A 26681-nucleotide genomic window follows, 5' to 3' on the forward strand; every position below is an offset into this window, starting at 1 on the left:
TTGGTTTTCCACTATGACACGGACAGGATCATCACCTTCTTCTTATCACAATCGGGACGTTTTTCTTTAGTCACTTCACCTACAGAGAGATTACCATGGATCCTCACATGCTGAAGGTATTCACCTGACATACATCAAATATGAAGAAGGAGAGCTTTATGAGACTTTACTCTTGTTGTTAAAACCACATAACTGACGGGTTTATTGGAACAATGGCTGAGATGAACAACCTGATGGAGGACGATACAGAACTGGTGGGGATGGGACTTCGTGTCTCTGTGTCCCCTGTACAAACTGCTTTTTACATCATCCTGGTGTTCATGGGCATTCTGGGTAATGCCACTGTGGTTGGTGTGATAGGTAAGAGTGTGCTTTTAGACCGTGGTGGGGGTCGAAACTCAGATATCATCATCATTAACATGGCTCTGTCCAGCCTGCTGGTGTCTGTAATGAGGAACACTCTGCTGATCATCTCAGACCTGGGACTGGAGGTACGTACACTTTAAACCGTTCTTATGATCCCAGTTGTATCTTAAACCACAGTACAACAGAGTCCAACAGGACAGTTCAGGTATCTGTAAATGAACAGCTCTTTCTTTTCAGCTGTACTCGTCTAAAGAGTGGTGCCAGCTCCTCATGGGGGTCTGGGTGTGGCTGCGATCGGTCAATGTGTGGTCCACACTTTTCCTCAGTGCGTTCCACCTCCAAACTCTGAGGCGTGTAGCTCCTATTGGGAACCTTGGTGGGCTACAGGGCCCTCCGCGGACCCTGATAGTGAGTCTGGGCCTCATCTGGATCCTCAACTACATTTACTCCATCCCTGCTCACATATTTTCCACTAGTGGGGATGTGAACAGCACAGAGGTGAGAGTCCACTGATAAAGATGAAATACTATGAACTGAACTAAAATCAGTGGTCCATTTCCTCCTTCTTGCATCAGCATGTTCTGCGAGTACTCTGGCTTCCCTCCACCACCTTACTGCTGACAGACATTAACAACCATAGAATTTGCCTCATTTAACATATTTTCACACTTTAAATGCCACTAAGTTAACCTCGATAAACTGCATGTGCCTGTATTTACAGTCCACAAATCCATTACTTGATCATCCATTCATTCAGTCAATCACTTGCATTTTGCATCAAATTGAACTTAATATCCTCATCTCTTTATTTATTTCTGGTTAATTATTAGGGCCAGATACATGTAGATAAACTGTGAACAGTAATTCCATGTAAACATCATAATGTTTGTGGTAAATGCTAAGTTTCATCACTTGCTCCAATAGGAGCTTTCATAGAATCAAAAAGGTAAATTAGGTATAACCTGAGTACAGAAACATATTGCACTGCTCACAGAAAGCAATTACAGCAGGATGCCAAGAATACATAAGTACAGGTTTGTTGCTGAATAAACCATGATTTAGAATGTCTCTTGAAGCTGAAAGAGTTTATAAGCAGATTTCAGATGACCAGGCATTAAGATTCAGAGTTTTGCTCCTTTCACAGAGAGTGATGTCTGCACAAACGACATTTTATAGAAATTTATAGAATGTTATGTTTTACAGTTGCCACATGAAACTGCTCTGGTGGATCTGCTTTGCAGTTTATTCATGTATTTACAAAGAGGCTGACAAGCAAATCCATTTACAGCCTACAGCCTAGCTATATGCAGTTAGATTTAATACAGTTCACAAAACTTAACATCCTGCATTTGCTTAAAATGTGGCTGTGAGTATATCTTAACTGCTTTTTGCCCAATTTTTTAAGTCCAGATTGTACAGACACTCTATGAATTTAAGTGTTGACTGGCTGACCTGAGACCAGATAAACAGATTAACAGATAAATATTTTGAGTGACCTGATATGTACAGTAAAGAAAATGAGGTTTATTAATTGATTATAATACTAATATTGTCAGTGCAAATGGCTCCCCTTGATGTAGAACCACACACTACAGTAACCTGAGTCGGTGCTATAATATGGTCATACAAGGACATTACAGAATGAACTTTTCATAGTGGCAATAACCTAACCAATAATAGAGTTGTGTGCACTTACAGTACAGGCCAAAAGTTTGGACACACCTTCTCATTCTTCGCATTTTCTTTATTTTCATGACTATTTTCATTGTAGAGCCTCACTGAAGGCATCAAAACTATAAATGAACACATGTGGAATTATGTACTTACCAAAAAAGTGTGAAATAACTGACAACATCTCTTATATTCTAGTTTCTTCAAAGTAGCCACCCTTAGCTCTGATGACTGTTTTGCACACTCTTGGCGTTCTCTTGATGAGCTTCCAGAGGTAGTCACCTGAAATGGTTTCCACTTCACAGGTGTGCCTCATCAGGGTTACTTCGTGGAATTTCTTGCCTTATTGATGGGGTTGGGACCATCAGTTGTGTTGTGCAGAAGTCAGGTTGATGCACAGCTGACAGCCCTATTGGACAACTGTTAGAATGCATATTATGGCGAGAACCAATCAGCTAAGTAAAGAGAAACGAGTGGCCATCATTACTTTAAGAAATGAAGGTCAGTCAGTCTGGAAAATTGCAAAAACTTTGAATGTGTCCCCAAGTGCAGTCGCAAAAACCATCAAGCGCTCCAACCAAACTGGCTCACATGAGGACCGCCCTAGGAAAGGAAGACCAAGAGTCACCTCTGATGCTGAAGATAAGTTCATCTGAGTCACCAGCCTCAGAAATCACAAATTAACAGCAGCTCAGATCAGAGACCAGATGAATACCACACAGAGCTCTAGCAGCAGATACATCTCTACAACAACTGTTAAGAGGAGACTGCGCCAATCAGGTCTTCATGGTCAAATAGCTGCTAGGAAACCACTGCTCAGGAGAGGCAACAAACACAAGAGATTTATTTGGGCCAAGAAACACAAGGAATGGACATTAGACCAGTGGAAATCTGTGCTTTGGTCTGATGAGTCCAAATTTCAGATCTTTGGATCCAACTGCCATGTCTTTGTGCGACGCAGAAAAGGTGAACGGATGGATGCTACATGCCTGGTTCCCACCGTGAAGCATGGAGGGGGAGGTGTGATGGTGTGGGGGTGCTTTGCTGGTGACACTGTTGGGGATTTATTCAAGATTAAAGGCAACCTGAATCAGCATGGCTACCACAGCATCCTGCAGTGACATGCCATTCCATCCGGTCTGCGTTTAGTTGGACCATCATTTATTTTTCAACAGGACAATGACCCCAAACACACCTCCAGGCTGTGTAAGGGATATCTGACCAAGAAGGAGAGTGATGGAGTGCTGCGCCAGATGACCTGGCCTCCACAGTCACCGGACCTGAACCCAATCGAGATGGTTTGGTTGAGCTGGACCGCAGAGTGAAGGCAAAAGGACCAAAAAGTGCTAAGCATCTCTGGGAAGTTCTTCAAGACTGTTAGGAAACCATTTCAGGTGACTACCTCTGGAAGCTCATCAAGAGAATGCCAAGAGTGTGCAAAACAGTCATCAGAGCTAAGGGTGGCTACTTTGAAGAAACTAGAATATAAGAGATGTTGTCAGTTATTTCACACTTTTTTGGTAAGTACATAATTCCACATGTGTTCATTCATAGTTTTGATGCCTTCAGTGAGAATCTACAAAGTAAATAGTCATGAAAATAAAGAAAATGCAAAGAATGAGAAGGTATGTCCAAACTTTTGGCCTGTACTGTATGTTTTCTATTGATGATATATTTTTCCAGTGTCAATGATTATATTTTCATCAGTTTTTGTGCTATATTTTTTACAGTATCTTTCATCTATAAAAAATTGCACTGGGGTTGAACATTTACAGTATTGTTTTTCTGAGTCTAACTGACCTACACTGTTAACACTGTCTCATTGTGACTATTTTGACTTTTTAGTTTTGGATTTTCATTATGGCTGTGTTGGTGCATATATCTTATATTTTCTTCAGGGTACAACTCCTATAATCTGTCTGTAGTAAACTGTTGCCATAATAATATCACATTGCTCCTTGTGGACAAAAATGTCCCCATTTAAACCCATTAAAACTGCAATTTTTGATCCCGCTGCCATTACAGTATAAAATCATGCTTTGTTTCAGGCTTTCAAAATGTGGCTTTACTATTTTCTATCAAATTGAGCCATTTTCTCAAATTTTCCCTGTGAGGCAAATGCATGTGTTTTTCCATTAGTTTGCAAAAGAACACTTGAGAATCTAACATGTGCAACTGATACAAAGCCTATGTATCTGTACACACAGCCAGACAGATATGTTTTTGTTTCGAAACAACAGGCCTCATCATATGAAAAATTAACATTAATATAGTTAAAGTTCTGGAAATGAATGAATATTTGACAGTTATGATCCACATTGGTGTGTGTTATTGGGAACAACACGACGGCGTATTAGGGCCACATAAGAAAAAAAAAACGCTTGTCACTACGAGAATTATGCCATTATTTAATGAGAATAAAGTCGTAGTTTTAAATAACTCATTACTTAATGAGAATAAAGTTGTTATTTAACGAGAATAAAGTCGTTATTCAATAAGAAAAAACTCATTGTTTAATGAGAATAAAGTCATTATTTTCGAGAATAAAGTCATAATATGATGAGAAGTTGTACCTACTCATCGATGTAGAACTTGGAACATTTAGTGCAGTTCTCCTTTCATTTGGGGGTCAGGCACAAAGGCCAAATACTGAGTCTACCCTCCATCAACACATTAGTCTAAGGACTTTGAAGAGAGTTTGCACACGTTTGGGTTTGTTATAAGAACCAAACTGATTTGTAGCAAATTTCCTCTTTTGTGGAGGAGAAACTGATGAAGTGTTCAGCTGTAGGGCTATCAGTGGAAACACCAGAGAACTACACAGAGAGGGGATGGTGTTTTTGAACAAACTGTGGGGATTGTACTCCGAGTTTTGGAGTCCAACAGAAGGGAAAGTTGCTGCTTCGCTTGTTGCCTTCGCTGTAAAACCGGAAACTGTCAAATTTTCAAAATATTATGAGTTTAATCTCTTAAAAGTACGACTCTATTCTCGTTAAATAATGACTTTATATTCGTTAATCAGTGAGTTTATTCTCGTTAATTAATGACTTTATTCTCATTAATAATGAGGTTTTTTTAAACTACGACTTCATTCTCATTAAATAACGAATTTATTCTCGTTAAATAATGAGTTTTTTAAAACTACGACTTTATTCTCGTTAAATAACGAATTTATTCTACTAAATAGTGAGTTTTTTCTCATTAAATAATGACTTTGTTCTCGTTAAATAACGACTTTATTCTCGCAGTGACAAGCGTTTTTTTTTTCTTATGTGGCCCTAATACGCCATCGTATTTTTGAATTGACACTGCACAAAAAATGAAAATGCATCACAATCTGTGTTTCCTTATCCCACATAACATATAATACACAGAAGAATTGGAAAGAGTTAAGAATCTATATTTGTCCGTATATATTTTACAAGAGGACATTAAAACACACTGAAACTGACCCTCTGCTTTTAACCCATCACTATCTGATTCTAAACATGTGGGCTGCCGTTTCTGGGGTCAGGGGAGCAAACAAAGGGTTAAGTGCTTTGCTCAAGAGAATATCGGCCAACAGGCTTGGTCACAAGAATTGTCCAGCCAATTTTCCAACTTTCTAGGCCACAGCTGCCCCCAGGACTTAGCTGAAGGCCTTGCACCAGCCAAAATCAACCCTCAGCCCTCTGACTGTGAGGCAGCAGTACTACTGCTGAACCACCATGCCTCCTCTGTACACTGTGGTCCCCCTAGGATTTAGTTAGCAGAAAATATAAATGCCAAACAAACAACAGTGGCATTATGCAATCAAACCAGCATTTAAAGGGCTAACATTTAGAAAATTAATATTTAACTAACAAAAATAAAGGAGATTAATGTAAAAGTATAAAAGAATATGAATACAAAAATATTCCTCATTTTTAAAGTGAGGCTCAAGGGTTTATTCACTTGAAGCTATTTCCTTCAACTGTAAAAAAAAAAAAAAAAAAAAAAAAAAAAAAAATCTAAGTGCTGTTTAGCCTAAAAAAGACAGTAGACAAGTTCACATTATAGAAAAGCTTTCCTTGAAAGACAACTCATGCTTCCATCTTTTATTATACAAACTTCACCAAGGGTAATATATTATTCAGCATTATTCAATCACTAGATACAGCGTTGACAGCTGAACTCACATCAGGTTAGGATGTAGTTTTTATTCTCTCATTTGTCTCCACTCACTTGACTTCCTCTTCTTTCCTCAGACCTTGATGCTGGTGAGCAGTACAACACGCCCCCTGCTGGGCTGTGTGTGGAACTTTCCCACTGGTTACAGTGGACTGGCCTATGCCACCACATCCATGGTGATCCATGAGACAGTTCCCATCATCCTCATGGCCTTCACCAACCTGGGCTCCCTTTACACACTCTACACTCATGGCAGGAGGCGCAGCTCGGCGCAGGACGCCCCCGTCATAAAGCGTGTCCCAGCTGAGAGACGAGCAGCAAAGGTGTGGACAAAAAGTGTCTGTGCAGCTCTGAGGTGTTTAGGGTTTACAGAAGTAGATAAATAGTACATTAATAAATCAAGGTGTTAATATACAGTAGAAACTATATCTTTACAAATAGATCTGACCAAATATGCATGTATACTATTTTGTAATTATTTCAATAAGTTCCAGCTTCTTTATTGACTTTATTCCTTTGTCTTGTGTGTTTCTTAAGGTGATTCTTGCCCTCATCATGCTCTTCATAGTTTCTTGGGGAACCAGCATTATCTCTGTCAACTATTTCAACTACAACCGTGGCTCCTCTGCAGAGTTTCTTCTGGTCATTGCTCGTTTTGCCAACATTATCTTCATCGCCCTGTCACCTGTGGTTCTGGCAGTCGGCCACCGACGGCTGCGTTCCTTCTTCAAATCATTTCTCCCTCACTGACTGATGGATTCTCTGATCATACTTCCTGCTAAAACACTCCGGGTGCCAGTCACACAACACTACTAACAATAATTTGAACCATCTTTTTTTAAAGAGCCATTTGAAACAACTTCATGGTTGTCAATGGGAATAAATATTGCTTTTCTCTCCCCACCTCTATTTATTTGAATGACTGCAGAGCTGATGGACAAAAGAAAAGGCAGAATCAAAGAATTTTGACAATAAACATGTTTATCGTAATTGTTACATGTTTAAAAGGAAAAGGGAATGAAAAGTTTTTTATGTTCAATAAAAACCTATTTTATTTACATATATTTGTCTTGATTTTACATTATATGGCAACACATGAATGAATTAGTTTGTCAGACAATATGTTGGTCCAGATCTAAAGCCAGAATACAGCAGAATAAAAGATATTTGTTATCACCACAAAAGTTATTCTCTGTTTTTTTCATGTATTGTTTATCAGTCAATAGGTTTGCAGATGTCTTCTGACTAGTCATTATATATTTTGTTAACCTTATGCCTTTAAATATTTCGACAAAATCTTAAAAAAAAAACAGTATTCAGCAGTAGTCTGACAGTCATTATACTATATTTTCTTATACTGAAAATATATCCAATATCCAGTTCAATCATAAAACAAGAACAAAATAAAAGTAACATTGAACCTAATAGCAAAAACTAAAATAACAATTGTCTTTGACAGATTGAAAACTGTTGTGAGTCTTGAACTAGATTTAAATGGATGAGTAATTTAGAGTCTTATCACAGCTGAAAAGAAATGACAAAAACAAAAGGCCCATTATATTGTATATTATACATGATAAATGACACAAACTTGTGTCATTATATCATTTCAATGTATTCTGTCTGACTTATTATGTTTCAGTTTTTCTCACATTTAATTGCAGCTCATAGTAAAGTATATTTCTGCAACATGCGGCACTAGATTCAATTTGGTTTAATGTAATTTTAATGTAGCTTGATTGCTTTTATGTTCATGTTTTTCAGTGTTTGACAGAAACTTCATTGGGTTGTTTTAACTTTTTTTTTAGCCCTTTTATGAAGCGTCTCTGTTTTTAACAATAAAAATCTATGCTTACTCTTTTTTGCTTTTGTTTTTGAGGATTTATGCCCACCTACAGTGTCCACTTGCCAACAATCATTCCCATGATTCTCCTCCTCGGCAGAGAAGTGGGCTGCAGCCAGCAGCCCGTCATTGTTGTTGTTGTTGTTGTTGTTGTTGTGGGTCACTGCTGCCACCTGTGCATGCCAGCAGACCACAAAGAGCCAGACCATGAACATGAGTGGCCTCACATTCAGAGGACATATTGTCCAGATCTCCATGGGCTCCTCCTCAAACCCCCCTCTGAGGTGACAGCTCAGATGTGCTTGGCCAGAACATGTTTCATGGTTCAGAGGTGACGTGCTGTCACCTCAGGGTTGTTCAGGGGAAGTTGCTCAGTGCTAGTGTCACCCAACAGCCCACAGCAGGATGACAACTTTACACCAGCCCAGAGACAGAGACATGCTTACTCATATATACACACCTTCAGAGTTTGCTGTACAAGTACATACACGCAAATGGACAAATCAGCTTCGACTTCCCATAGGATGAGGCTTAACAAAAATAAACTTGCAAAGGAAGCACATTTCTTTGAGGAAAGCTAATTAATCTCTTGTGTTTCATTAACATACATGTTAAACTCCCTAAGGTGTGAAGCATAGTGTTGCTATGTGAATTTCTGAAGGAGTAACCAGGGGTATCTGACAAGAATATAGTATAAAGACCCCTCTGCTGTTAATTTTGGCTGATGCTGATGGTAATGGCACAGAGGAGGATCAGCACCTCCTTTCCCTCAGATGGACTGTCTTCTTCACTTACTGCACCTGCCAATATGAGGAATTACAACAAAACAGTACACGTATTCCAATGGATCCTCTCATGCTGAAGGTATTCACCTGACATACATCAAACATGAAGAAGGAGCGCTTTGTGAGACTTTACTCTTGTTGTTAAAACCACATAACTGACGGGTTTATTGGAATAATGGCTGAGATGTACAACCTGATGGAGGACGATACAGAACTGGTGGGGATGGGACTTCGTGTCTCTGTGTCCCCCGTACAAACTGCTTTTTACATCATCCTGGTGTTCATGGGCATTCTGGGTAATGCCACTGTGGTTGGTGTGATCGGTAAAAGTGTATTTTTGGAACGCGGCAGGGGTCGAAACTCAGATATCATCATCATTAACATGGCTCTGTCCAGCCTACTGGTGTCTGTAATGAGGAACACTCTGCTGATCATCTCAGACCTGGGACTGGAGGTACGTACACTTTAAACTGTTATGATCCCAGTTGTATCTTAAACCACAGTACAACAGAGTCCAACAGAACAGTTCAGGTATCTGTAAATGAACAGCTCTTTCTTTTCAGCTGTACTCGTCTAAAGAGTGGTGCCAGCTCCTCATGGGGGTCTGGGTGTGGCTGCGATCGGTCAATGTGTGGTCCACACTTTTCCTCAGTGCGTTCCACCTCCAGACTCTGAGGCGTGTAGCTCCTACTATTGGGAACCTTGGTGGGCTACAGGGCCCTCCACTGTCCCTACTGCTGGGTCTGGGCCTCATCTGGATCCTCAACTACATTTACTCCATCCCTGCTCATATGTTTTCCACTAATGGGGATGCAAATAGCACAGAGGTGAGAGTCCACTGATAAAGATGAAATACTATGAACTGAACTAAAATCAGTGGTCCATTTCCTCCTTCTTGCATCAGCATGTTCTGTGAGTGCTCTGGGTTCCTCCCACCATCCAAAGACATGCACTAATAGGTTCACTGGTTAATCTAAATTGCCCATAGGTGTGAAAGCGAGAATGATTGGTTGTTTGTCTCTATATATCAGCCCTACAATGAACTGGTGACATGTCCAGGGTGTACCCCGCCTCCACCCATAGGTAGCTGGGATAGGCTCCAGCACCCCCACAATGCTCTCGAGGTGGAAGCGGTTCAGAAGATGGATGGATGGATTCTCAATCTAAATCACCCATAGGTGTGCCCTGATAACCTGGTGACACATCCAGGGTGTACCTTGCCTTTGCCTGATGGATGGATGGATGGATGGATGGAGGGATGGATGGATGTACATGAACATTGTACATTCCCTTTTATAGTAGAGAACATGTGCAGTTACCTTCATGAAAGAAGACAACTAATTGTGTTTTTTCCATATTCTGTTGTTTTTATTTCCAAAAAATGAATGAATGTAAATCATATTAATATTAACATATTAACACTGATCTCTTTCACTACAACAACTTTAAACAATCATTTTTGTCAGCTATGGTAAAAATGTCTATAAGTCATGTTATAGTTTTCAGTGAGAAATCTTTCAAAAACTCGCCTATTATAGGGATTTAGGAATTAATTTGCATGTATCATGTATCATTGATGAGTAGGTGTATAAATATTTCCACTATAACCTAATACAGAACAGTGTTTTACTGAAATCTAAACCCACACCTTCATCCTCAGTCCTGACTACCAACTTCCTCTTCTTTCCTCAGACCTTGATGCTGGTGAGCAGTACAACACGCCCCCTGCTGGGCTGTGTGTGGAACTTTCCCACCATTTTCAGTGGACTGGCCTACGCCACCACATCCATGGTGATCCATGAAACAATTCCCATCATCCTCATGGCCTTCACCAACCTGGGCTCCCTTTACACACTCTACACTCATGGCAGGAGGCGCAGTTCAGAGCCAGACGCCCCCGTCATAAAGCGTGTCCCAGCTGAGAGACGAGCAGCAAAGGTGTGGACAAAAAGTGTCTGTGCAGCTCTGAGGTGTTTAGGGTTTACAGAAGTAGATAAATAGTACATTATAAATCAAGGTGTTAATATACAGTACAAGTAGGTCTTAATGAATTGATATGACCAAATATGCATATATAATATTTTGTAAGTATTTTAGTAACTTATGGACTGTGTTTTGTCATATTTCTGCATCATTTATTGACTTTATTCCTTTGTCTTGTGTGTTTCTTAAGGTGATTCTTGCTCTCATTATGCTCTTCATTGTTTCTTGGGGAACCAGCATTATCTCTGTCAACTATTTCAACTACAACCGTGGCTCTACAGCAGAGTTTCTTCTGGTCATTTCTCGTTTTGCCAACATTATCTTCATCGCCCTGTCACCTGTGGTTCTAGCAGTCGGTCACCGACGGCTGCGTTCATTCCTTAAATCTATGCTCACTCACTGATGGATGGACTGTCTGGATGTACGGTCTACTGAAAACACTGCAGGTGCCTGTCACACAACACTGCCAACTACATTTTGCATCTTCTTCCCTCAAAGAAAGATTAATCATATGACTAAATAACATTTCTGTCTCTGCACTTATTTGAGTGATTCAAAAGCTGATAGATGCAAACAGGCCCAGCAGGAACTAATTTCGTGCTGAAACCTAAGAATTAAATTCATAAATGCTGTATGATTCATTTACTGACTGTGACGTTTCGTATAATATTCCCTCACCCACAACAACAGCAGGTAGGCCTTTGACTTCATTTATATCATCAGTGTTGATCTGCTGCAGTAAAAGCTGGCAAATAATTCATCACCTTCAAAGTTTGTTGTAAGACATAAAAAAAAAAAAATGAAATGATGTTACCTATGGAGCCCCTTTGGTGACATGTGAGGAAAAAAATATTCATGAGTGGCCATGAGTTAGTAATGTGTGGCCATGAGATAAGTAATACGTGGCCATTAGTTACAAATGCCCTTACTAAAACCCCATGCCTTACTGCAAGTGTTTGAAGTATATATATCACAGTAGTTCATACCAAGGTGAAAATAAGATGAAATCAAACTGAAGTGTTCCATGTTGGTAAGACCAACAAATCAGTGTGCTACGCTATACAGCAATATTGTAGGTGAATTGTCTTGTGTCGTGCCTTAGTAGTAACTAGAGCCATGAGTTACTGATATCATGGCCACACATAACTTGTGGCCACAGTTTTTTTTTTTTTTTTTCACATGTCACCAAAGGGGCTCCATAGTTACCTGTGTTATGTTTTGGACCATTTTAACACATAACTATAACTCATTACTGCATTTGAGTCCTATCATATTTTTTAAAAAATTATTTATATATGTATTTATTTACTTATCTAAATGAGCTTAACAAGTATGAAATTAAAGATCAAACAGTAACAACATGGCATGTGAAAATAAACCTAAGATGAAGTACATTAGTTGTGACTCCTATTTTTTGGGGCATTTTGCCTGGGGGCGGTGTTACGTCCTATGCCACTGATATGTTTGATATAATCCGATTATCCCCTAACCCTAGCTCTAACCTTAACACCAGTAGCGGCTGCTCGTCTTTCAGACAGGGGAAGCTCATTGTTGGCTTACATCAAAACAAAACAAACAAAAAAAAAAAGTCAAGTTATTTAAACATACATTCAGCCCTCCGTTCCTTTTTAAGAAAATGATCAGTGACCTTATCGTACCAAGTAGGCATCTTTTCCAGGGACTGGACCAGTGTCCTCTCTGCTTAGACTGCCTTGGCCCATTGTGTTGTGGGTGTAAGACTTCAGCCTTTTTAAACTAGAGATGCTCCTTTCACTCCGACCTAGCCAACAGTATGATTGATTTAACTATCTACAAAATGATATTATACTCGAACAAAAAATGATTGAATTACGTAACTGAAACAAGAAAATGCTGAAATTATGTTAAATTGAAACAAGGAAGTATGAGTGTGTTTTATTTACGGTGCAAGAAATGAACTAGTAATTTCATAGTAGTTTCTCTCTTGGTTTCACAGCAGAATGCACGACGGTATTAAATTGAACTGTGTCAGTGAAGGAGTAGATCTGAAACTAGCTGTCAATCAAAAGGGATTCAGCCTTTCGACTGATCCTCCAATCAGCACGTGGGATTCTGGTGTCCAGCCCGGCCGAGCTCCGCCCACAGCTCCATTCACCCCCAGAGACGCCCGGCGTCCGGGGGCGGGACAACATCGTGGCATTTATCCAATTACCGTCCAGTTTTGAGGCAATGAAAAAAACTGTTCCACTCAGTCCCATTGAAGCCCATAGATGCCCGCAGTCTACGGACAAATGCACTGAGCAGAGATCGATTGAAAAAACAGCGCAACGGGAATGGATGAGAAGTGAACAACATCGCGTCCGTTGATTTGTGATAAAGCTGATTTGAACAAACTCATCTTTAAAATGAACGTGTTCTAACACATTTGTAGTCAATAAAATGTCAACACAACCGAACATATTTAACCATTTAATTTTCGTAATTTTAGGGGAAGCTGGGCCTCCCTTGCAGTCTATGAGAAATCGCCACTGCTTAACACATAGAACATAACCCCGCCCCCAGGCGAAAGACATGCAACAAAATGCCCCAAAGATAGGAGTCATTGAAGCTGATTTTGGCTGAAGACTCCTGATTCTTGAATTTCCCTCAGGATCAATAAAGTACCTATCTAGCTAGCTAGCTAGCTAGCTATCTGATTGCCATTTAACTTATAGCACCACCTGCTGTTATGGAGGGTGAATTGCTCAGTAAGTTTTTATAGGCACCAACTACAGACAGTATGTAAAGATGGACTCCTTCAATGTCATTCAGTGGGATTTTGGAAAACTATAAGCTCAAGTAACACATCCAATTCCTTTTTTACCAAAGATGATTCACAACTTTTTAGGATGATTTCCCAAGACTAATTTTCTGTTGATTTTTGATTTTAATTTTTACACATAATCAGGGAATATAAGCAGGAAATATAACATTTAGGCAAATCAACCGAGAAATCTGAATGAAGATCAAACTTATAATATAATCTTTATTTAACTGCCAAAAAGAAATAAACACAATATCATGGAGATTTATTTCATTATGTTTAATAAAAAATATTACATTTGCAGTACATATTTACTGTTAATCTACAATATACAACATATTTTTAATAAATATATTTCCCTGCATCAGCTCCCAACAGTGATTCTCACTGTGATGGATCATGTGATTCACATATGTATTAAAGGTTTCCGTGATGAATCCTTTCATACATTCTTTTTTGTCACCCGTAATGCTATTAAATGTTTTGGCTAAATCTCTATTTAACATAATAGTCTTTGACTGTTGTAAATGTATCTAGATTTGCTTGTTGGATATTTCCACATAATTTAGTTATTTGAATTATTTAGTACTTTAACACTGCAGACAACCTGCTTAGAAGTTTTACAATGCATTTTAAAACAAAAATAGTATAGATATTTAACAGAGTCCATAGTTTTTAAATGTGTACTTCATTCTAATTTCGTCTTAACAAATCACATTTCTTCTTTGGTTAACAGCTGAGATGGATACAGTACATAAACTGGATCTTTTAAAGAAATCTGAGAATCTTATATTCACAGCTGAAAAGAAATGACAGCACAAAGAAAGTTGTTACTCTTTTTGCTTAAATTACACAAAGCAACAACTCACTAAGAACAAAAGTGTAGCTCTACATTCAACTGACAGATGCATTAATGTCTTATACTGTTTTATCAAAGCATCAACAGTCACCTTTTTTACTGGTCATTTGTTTGTTTGTAACTTTCTCTTCCACTTTTATGACTTGTTTCCCTTTCTCAGCAGCAAAAACAGTTTGTTTGCCCTTCTCTGCTTTTGCTTTTGAGGACTTAAGTGCAACTGCAGTTTCCTCTTGCCAACATTTAATAATCATTCCCACGATTCTCCTCCTCAACTTGCTGTGTCCCAGGGCCACCACCATGGGACTGAATCCTACAAACAGCGAGGCAGAGAAGTGGGCCACAGTAAGCAGCCCTTCAGCGTGGTGTCCTCCATCATGGTTGTAGTAGGTCACTGCAGCCACCTGTAGAGCCCAGCAGACCACAAAGAGCGATACCAGAGACATGATCACATGAGCGGCCTTACGCTCAGTGGACACATGATCTCCGTGGGTTCCTCCTGACTCTCCCCCTGAGGTGACAGCTCGGATGTGCTTGGCCAGAGCGTGCAGTGTGGCCAGGTTTGTGAATATCATCAGCACCAGGGGGAGAACCTCATTGAAAGCCAGAGAGGTGGAGGCGAAGGCTGAGCCCTGTTGTTCAGAGGGGAATTCCCAAATACAGCCCAGCAGAGGCCTGGTGGTGCAGCTGATCACCATCAGCTCCACGGTGGCGTTTCCATGAACGTGGGTGCTGTAGATGAGAGCCGGGATAGAAAAAGCCAGATTAGCCCCCCACACCAAACCCAGAACAATCCAGACCCGCCGCCTCTCCTTCTGGTGTGCGAGAGGTCCAAACATCACATGGCGTCGCCTCAGAGTTGTGCAGTGGAAGACACTGAGCGCTAATGTCACCCAACAGCCCACAGCTCGCCACCACACCCACAGCAGCATGAAGACTCTACACCAGCCGGGAGACAGAGACACATCCAAGCCCAAATCTGACACAAAGATGGGCACCGTGCGGAAAAGTGAGGTCAGCAGGTTGGCCACCGACAAGTGAACCAAAATAGTGTCAGATGGAGGTAATCGTCGAGATGGACTCTCAATGGCGGACTGAAACACCTGAAGGTGAAGGCAAGACAGAACACTCAGGATTAGTACTGGGTGGTATGACCAAAATTTATATCACAGTATTTGTTTAACCTTCCATGAAATGTACATTTAGGATCAGACTATTAGTATATCCAATATATTTGACATCTTCTGGTTTCTATGTTCATAATGTGGATAAAATTTTCAAGCATGGCTCCTTAAATTAAGTCAGCAGAGACCAAGTATATTTAGAGAATGTCTCTGTAAATTCTTTTTTGATGCTATGACCTTTTATTGATTTTTGTAGCTTATTCTATTGTTGGGTGTGCATATGATGTAAAATATTTAAAAAATTGTAATTTATATCATGTATGTAATAAAGACTTTGATTAACACATGAAGAAGAATTTATTCACCATACTTATTAATATTTACAGTGAAAACTGCAATTTAGCAAGAACACAAGTTACAAATAAACAGAAATGTCAAAAACTATTAACTACTTGCTACTAAACCTCAGTATAGTGCACAGTGAATAGGAGTCCACTCTCAGTACAGTCTACATACCCCTCCATTGAGCTTTTATCGGTTAACATTATTACAATATTATATCATTTGTATGTTTCTACCGCTGTTCTTTTTACAGTTATATTGTCTTTATTTTATCTGAGGTAAAAGGCAACCGAATTTCCCTCAGGAGACGAATAAAATTAATTTCATCTCGTCGTTTCACTTCATCTGGAATATCCCCCAGCACCACATCCTACCCAATAAAATCAGCTCACTAAACAAATAAGTCATCTGTGTTTTCTCACCACATGGATGACCAAGATGTTTCCCAGGATGCCAAAAAAGACCAAGAGTCCAAACAATATAGCGTCTATAGTGAGGACTTCTGACATGACATCATCCTCTGCCCGGCAACATAGTTTTCTTTTTTTCTTGTTGTCCAGTATGTGCTGCTTCACAGGCATCTGTTCTGTGTTACTGCTGCTCTCAGTGTTGTATATATGCAGACAAGAGCATTCACACACGCAAATTAAAGTATCAAACTCATATCTCAGCAAAATTATCTCCACTGAGCATGCACATGGTCAATTTATTCTGATATCTTACATGCATTTTCCATGTAATCTGAATTGCTGAGTAGCTGCAGATGCATCACTGTTTCATGACTAGGTTTGGCTCAGAGCTCATTTGCAGCCTGTGCCATTAAATCAATCAGACTAACCATCTTTTACCTTTATGTTGTAATGGACCACTGATCTGCTCACCTAATGTTTCCCTGGCTGTCGATCACACAGATTTAGTGAATATATCCCATGTGACCTTTCAGGGAAAGCTAGTGATAAGTGAGTTCCACTGAAGCAGCGTTTTTCACTCTCAGATGTACTAATTGATTGCTGACCGAGTTGCTGTGATTTTTCTCTTGGGACGAGGCAATAGTTTGAATCTCACCAAAGCATTTCTTAATTAAATATATACTGAATTAAGAAGTGAGGGGAAAAGTAAGCATTTTGATCACAAGCCAAAGTTTTACACATAAAATTATTAATTTTATGAATATATAATTAAGAGTATAATATTAGTATAACATGATTATTTATTCAAGAGTTCGTCATAATAAATAAGCTTTCATATTATTGGTACTGAGAAGTTCATTAGACAGCTGTTGAAAAAGAAAACATGAGGTGCATGAGATAAAGGGTCTGAGCAGCAAGTGTCTAATCTTCCATTAGCAAAACTGATCCTTCACGAATTATATTGTAATGCATTTCAATGTCCAAAACATGTTTCCATCAAATTCCCATCACTGATTAAACCATTAAGACCAAGAGCTACGTCTGTGGGAATTCCCAAATATTTTTTTCTCCCTATTTCACCTTTCCTAAGTAATTTATCACCATTTATCATACTGTCATCCTCTGCCTTTCGCATTTTTCAGTGACAAGCTGCTATTTCCTGTATTTAATTTAGTGACCATGTACATGTTCAGACTAAAGTCTAAAGAGGGTTATTTACATCTGCAGCAAAATATATCAATAACTGAGTCTAAAAACAAGCATGCAGAATCCCTGCATATGTCAAACTATGTGGATTTTATTGATGAATTAATGTTGCAGAAGATGATGGTGTTTCTGCATTCACTACAGAGACTCTGAACATCCAAATGGATCATATCTGATGCCACTGAAATGCTGTGGAACTGCATTTTACCTGAATCATTAAACTGTAATGGTGCAATTAATGGTTCAGAACTTAGTATACATTTTAGGTCAGTAGATGCTGTGTCTGGATTCCTCTTGACATCAAGCTGACATGTTCTGTTGATGTATTTGAAGCAAAGCTAAAGACCTACTTGTTTTCTACAGCATATGAGTGTTGTTGAGTTTTACTGTTTTTATTACAATTTTGTTGTAGCCACAACCTGCTCTTAACTGTTTTCACGGTTCTTTAATAATTAAAAAAAAAAAAAAAAAAAACTGATTTATTTTATTGAGTCTTTACTCTTATATTCTATTTGCTATATGGCACATGATGGAAAGTGCTTTATGACCGAATCGGAGACATATTTATAAGCCATTTTTATCCTATAGCCTCACCTGCAGTGTTAAAACTTGGTAAACTGTTATATGTGTAGATGAATAAATAAATGAAGAACAAATTAACACTGTTGTAATTAACACGTGTATAGGCTGTATGTCTTGACCATCCAAAAGTAAGATGTGATCGTTCCTTAAAAGGATGCAGTGATGATAAAACTTTTGCTTTTAAGACTTTGTGGGCACTGTTTCTATGCACAGCTGTAAAACTGGGTTAAAGTGGGTTTATTTTGGTGGATAAATGGTTCTGAGTCGCTCCCTGTCGTTACCAGACCTCACTGACGGTAGAACCCTGTTACATGATGATGTGGTACATGTGACTGTTGTTGTGCAGACACCTGAAGCACCGTGTGGGATGATGACTCACAACCCGACTGATCATGACTACAAATATTTTGCGCACGCACCCACGCTCTACAGCACCGCGGCGCGCGCCTCTCCATGTGCACTCTCACACAGCAGGCATCAAAGCCTCTACGTCAAGCCAGACAGGAAGAAGAAAGCGAATCTGATGGAACGATAGCCGGGTCCTGTCGTCCCACCGTAAAAAAAAAAGTAAGTGTTTGACCTAAATGCATCTGAAACGTCGCTGCTTCATGCGAAATCATTGACGTTTTGTGAACTTCATCCTGCGTTCGGCTCATCCTGTGCAAGGTCACACTGCCTCGGATGCCCGCATGATTAAATGTTATTTCTGTCGCAGATGCAGACCCACTTCTTCTGTCGCCTATGGACGCGCTATCCTGTTTCACTTGGATTTCGTCGTGATCTGTGAAGTAGACCTGATCTTATGGCAGACACCAGACCTCCTGAAGCCCCTCTGATTCACTGTGTGTGAAGATTATTCGACGACTCAAAGTGAGATGAAAAGGCAACAACCACCATCACTGCTCGCCTTATCGGCACTCCTGCTCTGCACATTACAGCAGACAGCTGCATCCGTCCGATCAGATCGCAACAGCTCAGCCTCATCATCATCATCATCATCACTATCATCATTATCATCCACAGTCTCATCACAGGTGAGCAGCAGGAAGCCCCAAGACTGGCAAAAACTGACTTTCAACTATGGCAATCAGAGCCTTACAAGTAGGCCATCACCAAAGCTAAAAGAGGCATCAGGCCATGTGAATAGCTTTTCCTTCAACACCAGCAGAGGCAATATTACTACTGTGATATCTAAAAGGTCTGGCAGGACTCCAAGCTTAAGCCCAGAGGAGGAGGTGTCACCACTGTGTGCCTACCGAGTAATTGAAGGAGGCATCGGAGGGCAGCTCTGCTTTCGGGACACACTGTTCGGGTACAAGTGCCAAGAGGGAGAATGCAGGACAGTCGTGTCTTATGGGAGCCTGGTGGCGAATATCCTTATCAATGGCAGTGTACTGTTACAGTGGACCCATGAAGGTGAATCCACAATGAGTGAACAAAACACAACAAAAGAGACTGTGGCTGGTCAGAAGAATGGTAGGGATCCCAAGACAAATTCTACAAGAGTGGAAACTCTAAAATCCAGGGCTGTTTTCAGCAGCCGACGCCACAGAAGGGGAGGCTATGAGTTGAGCTGCTGGTGGAATGGGAGCTATACTCAGTTTGAGTGTGCCGGGGTCCATCTTGCATCTGGCTGCAGGGACTTTCTCCTGACTGAGCTGCATGAAAACATCCCTTACCGCCTCTGCCTGCGCTCCCTGGAACACTCCACCCATAGTCCTGCTCAGACCACAGACCGGCGGGACTGTGTGGAGTTTACCCTGCCACCATCTGGGATGCAGGATATTGTGATTGCTATGACAACAGTTGGGGGAGCCATTTGTGTGATGCTGGTCATCATTTGCTTGCTGGTTGCATATATCACAGAAAACATCATGAGCCCTACGACGCAGCACACATACTCATACCGCACCCACTCACGTCACTGATTCTGAGTCCAGGATGCACTGCTAAAAAAATGTACGAAGGCCTACACTTAACATCCATAATATCCATCTTTAACCTCACAACTGTAGTTGTTCATTGTCAGTAACATTTCAATCAGCCACAAATATGGTATACGCATCACATTACTAATAAACTGAAGCACAATTTGTGTCGCTCTGAAAGAAATGCATATAAAATGCCTTGCTTACCTCTGCGAGGATGCACTGAACCAAAAGTACTAATAACCTTTGTTTCTTATACAGTTATTTACTGTTATGGTTTTCTTCAAGGTTTTCTGTGATTCAGCCTGTCAGTCATTATACTGGCAGTATTTTTTACAGCAATACAACAAAAAAATGGCTTTCTGAGTCCATCAGAAATAAGTTTTTCTGCTAACTGTGCAGCCTACGCTGAAAGAGTCCACACTAGTCCTGTCAATCTTAGACCCAGGAGAATAAAACACAACTCAGTGACATTTTCAACTTGACTAAAATCATTCCATCTTGGTTTTTGCTTTTAGGTCTGCACACAGTATGTATTTGTACCACTCTGTAAAGGGCAATACAATCTTGTGTACAATCTCCAAATACTGTGCCAAACATGAGTTAGAATGCCTTTTTGTCCAGCTGTGATTCAATAAAGTCCTTTGAGGTCATTTCTAACACTCTGCAGCTTTCTTTATTTTTCTGTGTCTATGAGGGAATGTGTGTGAGTCTATTCATGGACCTGAAATATTGCACAGGTAGACAACAATCAGCATGTAAAATGAAAAACATTGTCATAAAATGTAAAAAAAAAAAAAAAAGTAGTGATTGTCACAAAACAAAACAAAAAAAACTTAAATACATACACTCGAATAGGAAGAAGAATGGCCACTGCTGAATAAACTACAAGTCAAAAATCCAGGTCACTACATCAAAAAACTGATGAAGTAGATAGCTCAGCATTTCTGCAGAGAGGAATTACACAACACAGTAATGAAGAAGAAACACTTAAATACAGGCCATAACAGGAGTGGAAACATTGAAGATGTTACATGATGATGACAGCACAAGGGGTGTGAATATAAAAAATACTCATATTGACTGGATTACCAGAAGAAATGCCTCTACATTCAGTGATATAAGCTTCTTTGGAAAATGCTCTTATGTTTGCTATAACAAATAATATTACTCCAACAATGGAATGTAGTGAAATGACACTGACAACAGTGTCCCGGTTAAATATTAAATTTTAAATGCTGATCTGCTGGATGCACTGGATAATATGGGTGCAGAAAATAATAGTCATTGAGTATGTAGAATAGTGTTTTATGTTTGAAGATGTTAATATTGTTATCTATAATATAAAGATGCTGTGTGTAAATTTAAGATTAAATAGTAAAATAGTAGCCTCAGTCACAAATTCACACAGGTCTACTCTGTACAGGTATACTCATCCCAACAGATGGTGAAAATTGCTTTATTCTTTCACTATGCAGGGGTCACCAACTCTTGTCCTCGAGAGCTACTATCCTGCATGTTTTAGATGTTTCCCTCTTCCAGCACACCTGATGGGTCGTTATCAGGCTTCTACAGAGCTTGATGATAGGCTTATCATTTGATTCAGGTGTGTTGGAAGAGGGATACATCTAAAACATGCAGGGTAGTAGCTCTCGAGGACCAGGGTTAGTGACCCCTGCTAGCTTTACTATATATGACATTATTACTGATCTATTTTTGTAAAATATTAAAGTCGTTGTGGTTGGTTTCTCCGCACTTGGATTTTTTATTTGTCTTGTATGGGTCGTAAAATGGCTACTCGGGAAAACCGTGTATGTGTAAAGTTTAAAAGAGTTGTCTGTTGGTGTATATTGTTGGTGAGTTAGTGTGTTTGCGGCCAAGTATAAAAAGTTTTCCAACTTGTTTACACATTTCAGGAGATGTCATATTTCTCAACGCATGTCTGTTTATTGACGTCAGATTACGTATGTACAGTTTCAGCGTGACAATCCGAAAGCTCCGCCCACAAATTACATCACTTCATAAAGCCGTATTCAAGTGACGAGGCGCCGCCATTTTAACTTCCTGCTTTTATAGAGGACGAGCCCAGCGCTTTGTGTTAATACTCGAAACGTTTTCTTAAATAACGGGAATAGGGGGTTGTATTGCTTTAATTTCAGGTTACAGGGATCTATCTAACTACCTCTGTTAGCTTCTGACAGCTTGTATTGAGTAGTTTCAGCCGGGGAGTCGCAATGCCGAGCCACCCGCTGCGTGTAGCGGTTGTGTGCTCGAGCAACCAGAACCGCAGTATGGAAGCGCACAATATCCTCAGGTAAAGACGAGAAGAGACAACAGCAGAGGGGAAACGACCACAAACTGAGAATCTGTGGGGTATCGAGCTGTTTCTGGGCTCGTCTTGAGTCGACATGGTGACAGCCCGTCGGGCCTCAGCGCAGTTTAACAATGGACCCGGACCTCGGAGTCGTCCCGGAGCTGTGGCGAACGTTAAACGCAGCTTTCTTTAAGGGATTTAGGTTTATGGCTTATTAAAAAATAACCTCAACATAGATTTTACTTTGAACCAAATTTGGGATTTAAAATATCTCTTAAATTCTTAGTAGTTTTTCCCTCACATGTTGACAAGCGCGCCCTCTGCTGGGCATTTCCGGGAGGAAGGACCTTCAAGTGGACGCTCCTCATTCACTCAACATTCACGGATTTAATCTTTAGATTTGTTAATTTAACTAATGTCAGTGTGAGCTCTTTGTGTTGGCCAGACACTTTTCATTTCCAAATAGAGGTTATGTTACAGCAAGAGCTGCGTAACTACAGGACTGGATTGAGAATAAAATGTGAACAGGCATTTAAAGTTTGTCTAAATAAAGAGATTTGTTAGTGACTTTCACACAGGTGGTCCGCAGAAATAAAAAGTCTACTGAATTTACGTGTATATAATGTTCGTATGCTCAGTACCAAATGTAATTTTTTCCTTTGTCTCTTCTCTTTGCAGTAAACGTGGATTTGATGTGCGTTCATTTGGGACAGGGTCTCATGTGAAGTTACCTGGCCCTGCCCCGGATAAGCCAAATGTGTACGACTTCAAAACAACATATGAACAGATGTACAACGACTTGGTCCGCAAGGACAAGGAACTGTATCCCCTTCTCACTCATTTTCAATCTTTTATACACAATGTACACACACAGGAAAGTAGATAAGTTGCCACATCCCAAATGCATCTTATTAGTTATTTTTTGTGGAATTTCAAGTGAGTATGATTTCATCACAGCAACATCAGATGGAACTACATCCACTAAATTGCATGCAGGGAGTTTTAAATGTGAAACAGACATAATGTATTGATATTAAACCTTCAAAGTCCAGCAGCTGTGGTGAAGATAAGTTTTTGTTGAGACTCAGATGATTTTAGATGCTTCTGTTAATGAGGAAATATCAAGTGTTTGGACTTAATTGTAACCAGTGCTCCTCTTGTGCAAGTTTTTTTTTTCCCAATATGTTTCAGTTGTTTAAAAAAAAAAAAAAACACAACTATTTTGCATTTTAATGATCTGAGCTGGTCTTTTTTTTAATCATCTTTACCTGGTTACCTATGATAACTCAAAACTGGTGATTACTGGTCCTTCAGTCAAATTTTGCACATGTGGTTCAGTGTTCAACTTAATCTATTGCACCTTTTCTATTGGAGAAGGATGGTACTTAAAAATTCATGGAGACACAACAGTAAAACTTGTTCTGTAGTGGAGATGGTAAACCTTGACCAACGTAGACTGAAAAGCAATTAAACTGGTTAGTTTAGGTAGTTATTTATGAAAATTTTACATTTAACACAAATATTTTGTTTCATAGGCCAAAGTAAAAAATGTAAATTTGTTGGTGATTTTTGCTCAGTGTGGATAAAATTAATCCTCATTAGGGTTTGTGTGCAACCAAAAAATACTAGGTCATGAAAGACTAAAAACGGCCCTGAAATTAATGCAGTGACGAGAAACTTGGGATAATGAGCTCCACTTTATTAACACCACTGACAGAAACCATTAATGTTGACCTCCTTTTTCCTACTAATGATTCAGATTTTTTATCAGAAATGTGTATTGGTTTATTTAAGACTAGACAAATCGTAGCTGTCTATGGATGTTGCACATAAAGAGCCTTTTAAGGTTAAGTTGGTGTAATCTCTGAATATAGGGCAATAAATTCTGCACTTATTCTCACCATTTTGACATGAAGGGGTGCCAACTGTATTGTGCGTTAATGGATTACAAAAAAGATGCTTTAGATGTATGTTTTTGTGGCATTCTTGCATATTGTATGCATTTTTTAAGTTTAAGTATAGTACACCCTTAATGCCGTTTCCTATTTCAATACTTAAGTTGACACAAAGTAGTTTGAAACGCTGTTCTTCTCATCCTCCTTTTTTTCTGACCACTAATGAACTGTAGTCCAGGTACCACTAGATGGCGTTGTAGATTGTCTTTTACAAAGTGACTACTGCCTTCAGTGAGTATTTCCATTTTCCCATGATTCCACTGAAGTGCATCCTCACAAATGGAAACAAAATATTCTTATTCTGAGAAATCAACATGACTCTTCTTAAATCCCAATTGAAATTAACGAAAGAGCTTTTGATAGATGTTTAGTCACTGTTACTTTGAGTTATTCCTCCTGCTCCTGTTGTGTTCCTTGACCTTTCAACTTTCCAGATACACACAGAATGGCATTCTGCATATGCTGGACCGCAACAAGCGCATCAAGTCGAAGCCGGAGCGTTTTCAGAGCTGCAAGGATAAATTTGACCTAGTCATCACCTGTGAAGAAAGAGTTTATGACCAAGTGCTGGAGGGTGAGGCTTCTTATGACTAACCACTGAGGGGCTGTAGTTTCTAAATCAGAAGCTATGAGACTCAAAATGTGCTTTTTCTACAACACATCTAATTGACTTGCCCCCCCCCCACCCATATTATTTTTTGCTCCTTAGATTTGAACTCCAGAGAGCAGGAGACATTGCAGCCAGTTCACGTCATCAATGTAGACATTCAGGATAACCATGAGGAAGCCACGCTGGGCGCCTTCCTCATCTGTGAGCTGTGTCAATGTGTGAGTGTCTGTTAGCATGGTTCTCTAACCCTTTTCTCTACACTGGTAACACAGTAACTGTTAAGTTATTCATAGCATTTAGTGGTTTACTGTGAAATTATGTTGGAAAAACAATATACTGTTAAAAGCTGTATAATCTTAAAAGAACAGTATGAAATGAGAGGCAGAGATTAAGTAGCAATAAAAAAATCCATATAAAAATAAGAGGGCTATAGACTACTAAATGGTGTGCAGAGATTGATTTGCAGTCAGTGCTATAAATGAACACTGTGTGTGGGCAGGCTGTGTTTATCATGCCTCCTTTTTTCCATCTCTGCAGATCCAGCACACTGACGACATGGAGAATGAAATCGACGAGCTCCTACAAGAGTTTGAAGACAAAAGCAACAGGCCTTTTCTACACACTGTGTGCTTCTACTGATACACAAATAGAAACTCTGCAATAAACACCGACCCAAATTACAATCATTCAAACAACATATGGACACACACTTTACCCAGTGTGCCTGCACAGCTACACACACTCGCACAGACACACAGCTTTGGGTCAGGACCTAACAAATGGCTGCTGTTTGACATATTGGTGATGATGGGTTTTTCCTCCCAGCAGAGGACGGACTCGCTGCTCAAGCGCTGCCTCTTTTTCCTCCGGATCAAGGTCAGGCCAAGGTCCCCCCTCCACCCCAGTACAGTGAAATCACTCAACCATGTCTCCTCAGGGAGAGCCATAACACCCACAGCCCAGCTGACATCTCCCCAGTTTTGTTTAGTGTGGAATATTATGGACTTTTTTTTTTTTTCGGCAGATGATATATAATTGTAATTCATGAGCTTATATGTCAGATTTTTATTTCTGACCAGAGATGGTGTAAATGTGTTTGTGGGGATCAGACGGAGGAGAATTAATTAAACTGAATGCTTGTTTTTGTGTGACTGTAATAGATTAGTCAAGATTAAGTTAAAAGTGGCTGGACTAATGAATAACCAAACATACACCTCTCTGAGGCTCTCCTCCAACGTGTTTCCAATATAATGTTTTAATTCATATTTAAACATGGATTTGTTATCTTTCAGGGCATATTTTCTTTTGTAAATGGTAAAGAATTGAAGCATTGTAATTATTTGCAAGCTCAGCTCAGAGTGCCTGATTTTCTGTATGTATATATGAATCTAGTAAAGAAAAAGTCCCAAAGAAACATGTCAAGACTCATTTGTGAGTGATGTTAATACTGCATACTGTAACAGTGATCCAAGAGGATTATACAGTTATGTCTGTCAACTTTACATGATAGACCTGGCTGTGTGTGTTTAGCTGTTGAAAAAGATTTATTATTTAGCCTAACATTTCCATTTTAGGCTACTTTACAAGTCTACTCCACATTTTAAATATGCTCCTATTTTATACGGTACTGTGAGTGTTCTACATCTAAAACTGCCTCCACATTGAAGTACTACAGTATTAAAATGTGTTTACATCATAAAAACAAACTACAATGAAGTAATATTTGGAAGCGTTATGAGTAGTTTCACTTTTGATACTTTTGCGAATAGAATATT

The 26681-nt window shown here is 39.5% G+C and overlaps 5 protein-coding genes across 5 annotated transcripts; 4 read left to right on the top strand and 1 right to left on the bottom strand.

Moving 5' to 3' along the window:
• Positions 1 to 221: 221 nt before the first annotated feature.
• On the top strand, positions 222 to 6936 carry LOC115418853 (olfactory receptor class A-like protein 4). The gene is made up of 4 exons (XM_030133375.1): positions 222 to 491; positions 604 to 864; positions 6264 to 6509; positions 6724 to 6936. The coding sequence occupies exons 1-4, from the start codon at positions 222 to 224 to the stop codon at positions 6934 to 6936; spliced, it is 990 nt and encodes a 329-aa protein (XP_029989235.1).
• Positions 6937 to 9031: 2095 nt separating this feature from the next.
• LOC115418870 (olfactory receptor class A-like protein 4) lies at positions 9032 to 11200 on the top strand. Its single transcript, XM_030133399.1, has 4 exons — positions 9032 to 9268; positions 9378 to 9641; positions 10507 to 10752; positions 10988 to 11200. The coding sequence occupies exons 1-4, from the start codon at positions 9038 to 9040 to the stop codon at positions 11198 to 11200; spliced, it is 954 nt and encodes a 317-aa protein (XP_029989259.1). The 5' UTR covers positions 9032 to 9037.
• Positions 11201 to 14518: 3318 nt separating this feature from the next.
• On the bottom strand, positions 14519 to 16434 carry ora4 (olfactory receptor class A related 4). The gene is made up of 2 exons (XM_030134991.1): positions 16324 to 16434; positions 14519 to 15538 (listed from the first exon to the last, which is right to left on the bottom strand). The coding sequence occupies exons 1-2, from the start codon at positions 16408 to 16410 to the stop codon at positions 14519 to 14521; spliced, it is 1107 nt and encodes a 368-aa protein (XP_029990851.1). The 5' UTR covers positions 16411 to 16434.
• A 2101-nt stretch (positions 16435 to 18535) lies between these two features.
• Positions 18536 to 20692, top strand: fndc10 (fibronectin type III domain containing 10). Its single transcript, XM_030133371.1, has 2 exons — positions 18536 to 18666; positions 18815 to 20692. Exon 2 carries the CDS (start codon positions 18975 to 18977, stop codon positions 20025 to 20027), a length of 1053 nt encoding a protein of 350 aa, XP_029989231.1. The 5' UTR covers positions 18536 to 18666; positions 18815 to 18974; the 3' UTR covers positions 20028 to 20692.
• Positions 20693 to 22063: 1371 nt separating this feature from the next.
• ssu72 (SSU72 homolog, RNA polymerase II CTD phosphatase) lies at positions 22064 to 26320 on the top strand. Its single transcript, XM_030133382.1, has 5 exons — positions 22064 to 22341; positions 23020 to 23163; positions 24731 to 24870; positions 25006 to 25124; positions 25444 to 26320. Exons 1-5 carry the CDS (start codon positions 22262 to 22264, stop codon positions 25543 to 25545), a joined length of 585 nt encoding a protein of 194 aa, XP_029989242.1. The 5' UTR covers positions 22064 to 22261; the 3' UTR covers positions 25546 to 26320.
• The last annotated feature ends 361 nt before the right edge of the window (positions 26321 to 26681 follow it).

Source organism: Sphaeramia orbicularis, chromosome 5 (genome assembly GCF_902148855.1).
Source record: "Sphaeramia orbicularis chromosome 5, fSphaOr1.1, whole genome shotgun sequence".
In the NCBI taxonomy this organism is placed as follows: domain Eukaryota; kingdom Metazoa; phylum Chordata; class Actinopteri; order Kurtiformes; family Apogonidae; genus Sphaeramia; species Sphaeramia orbicularis.

What these genes read in the sequence shown, in the direction of transcription:
- ora4 (XM_030134991.1), bottom strand. Translation starts at nt 16,410, where the DNA reads ATGTCAGAAGTCCTCACTATAGACGCTATATTGTTTGGACTCTTGGTC. An exon ending in ACATCTTGGTCATCCATGTG is followed by an intron (nt 15,539 to 16,323) that starts GTGAGAAAACAC and finishes CTTCACCTTCAG; the next exon opens with GTGTTTCAGTCCGCCATTGA.
- fndc10 (XM_030133371.1), top strand. Translation starts at nt 18,975, where the DNA reads ATGAAAAGGCAACAACCACCATCACTGCTCGCCTTATCGGCACTCCTG.
- LOC115418853 (XM_030133375.1), top strand. Translation starts at nt 222, where the DNA reads ATGAACAACCTGATGGAGGACGATACAGAACTGGTGGGGATGGGACTT. An exon ending in TCTCAGACCTGGGACTGGAG is followed by an intron (nt 492 to 603) that starts GTACGTACACTT and finishes CTTTCTTTTCAG; the next exon opens with CTGTACTCGTCTAAAGAGTG. An exon ending in CTGAGAGACGAGCAGCAAAG is followed by an intron (nt 6,510 to 6,723) that starts GTGTGGACAAAA and finishes GTGTTTCTTAAG; the next exon opens with GTGATTCTTGCCCTCATCAT.
- LOC115418870 (XM_030133399.1), top strand. Translation starts at nt 9,038, where the DNA reads ATGGGACTTCGTGTCTCTGTGTCCCCCGTACAAACTGCTTTTTACATC. An exon ending in GGGATGCAAATAGCACAGAG is followed by an intron (nt 9,642 to 10,506) that starts GTGAGAGTCCAC and finishes TTCTTTCCTCAG; the next exon opens with ACCTTGATGCTGGTGAGCAG. An exon ending in CTGAGAGACGAGCAGCAAAG is followed by an intron (nt 10,753 to 10,987) that starts GTGTGGACAAAA and finishes GTGTTTCTTAAG; the next exon opens with GTGATTCTTGCTCTCATTAT.
- ssu72 (XM_030133382.1), top strand. Translation starts at nt 22,262, where the DNA reads ATGCCGAGCCACCCGCTGCGTGTAGCGGTTGTGTGCTCGAGCAACCAG. An exon ending in GAAGCGCACAATATCCTCAG is followed by an intron (nt 22,342 to 23,019) that starts GTAAAGACGAGA and finishes TTCTCTTTGCAG; the next exon opens with TAAACGTGGATTTGATGTGC. An exon ending in TTATGACCAAGTGCTGGAGG is followed by an intron (nt 24,871 to 25,005) that starts GTGAGGCTTCTT and finishes TTTGCTCCTTAG; the next exon opens with ATTTGAACTCCAGAGAGCAG.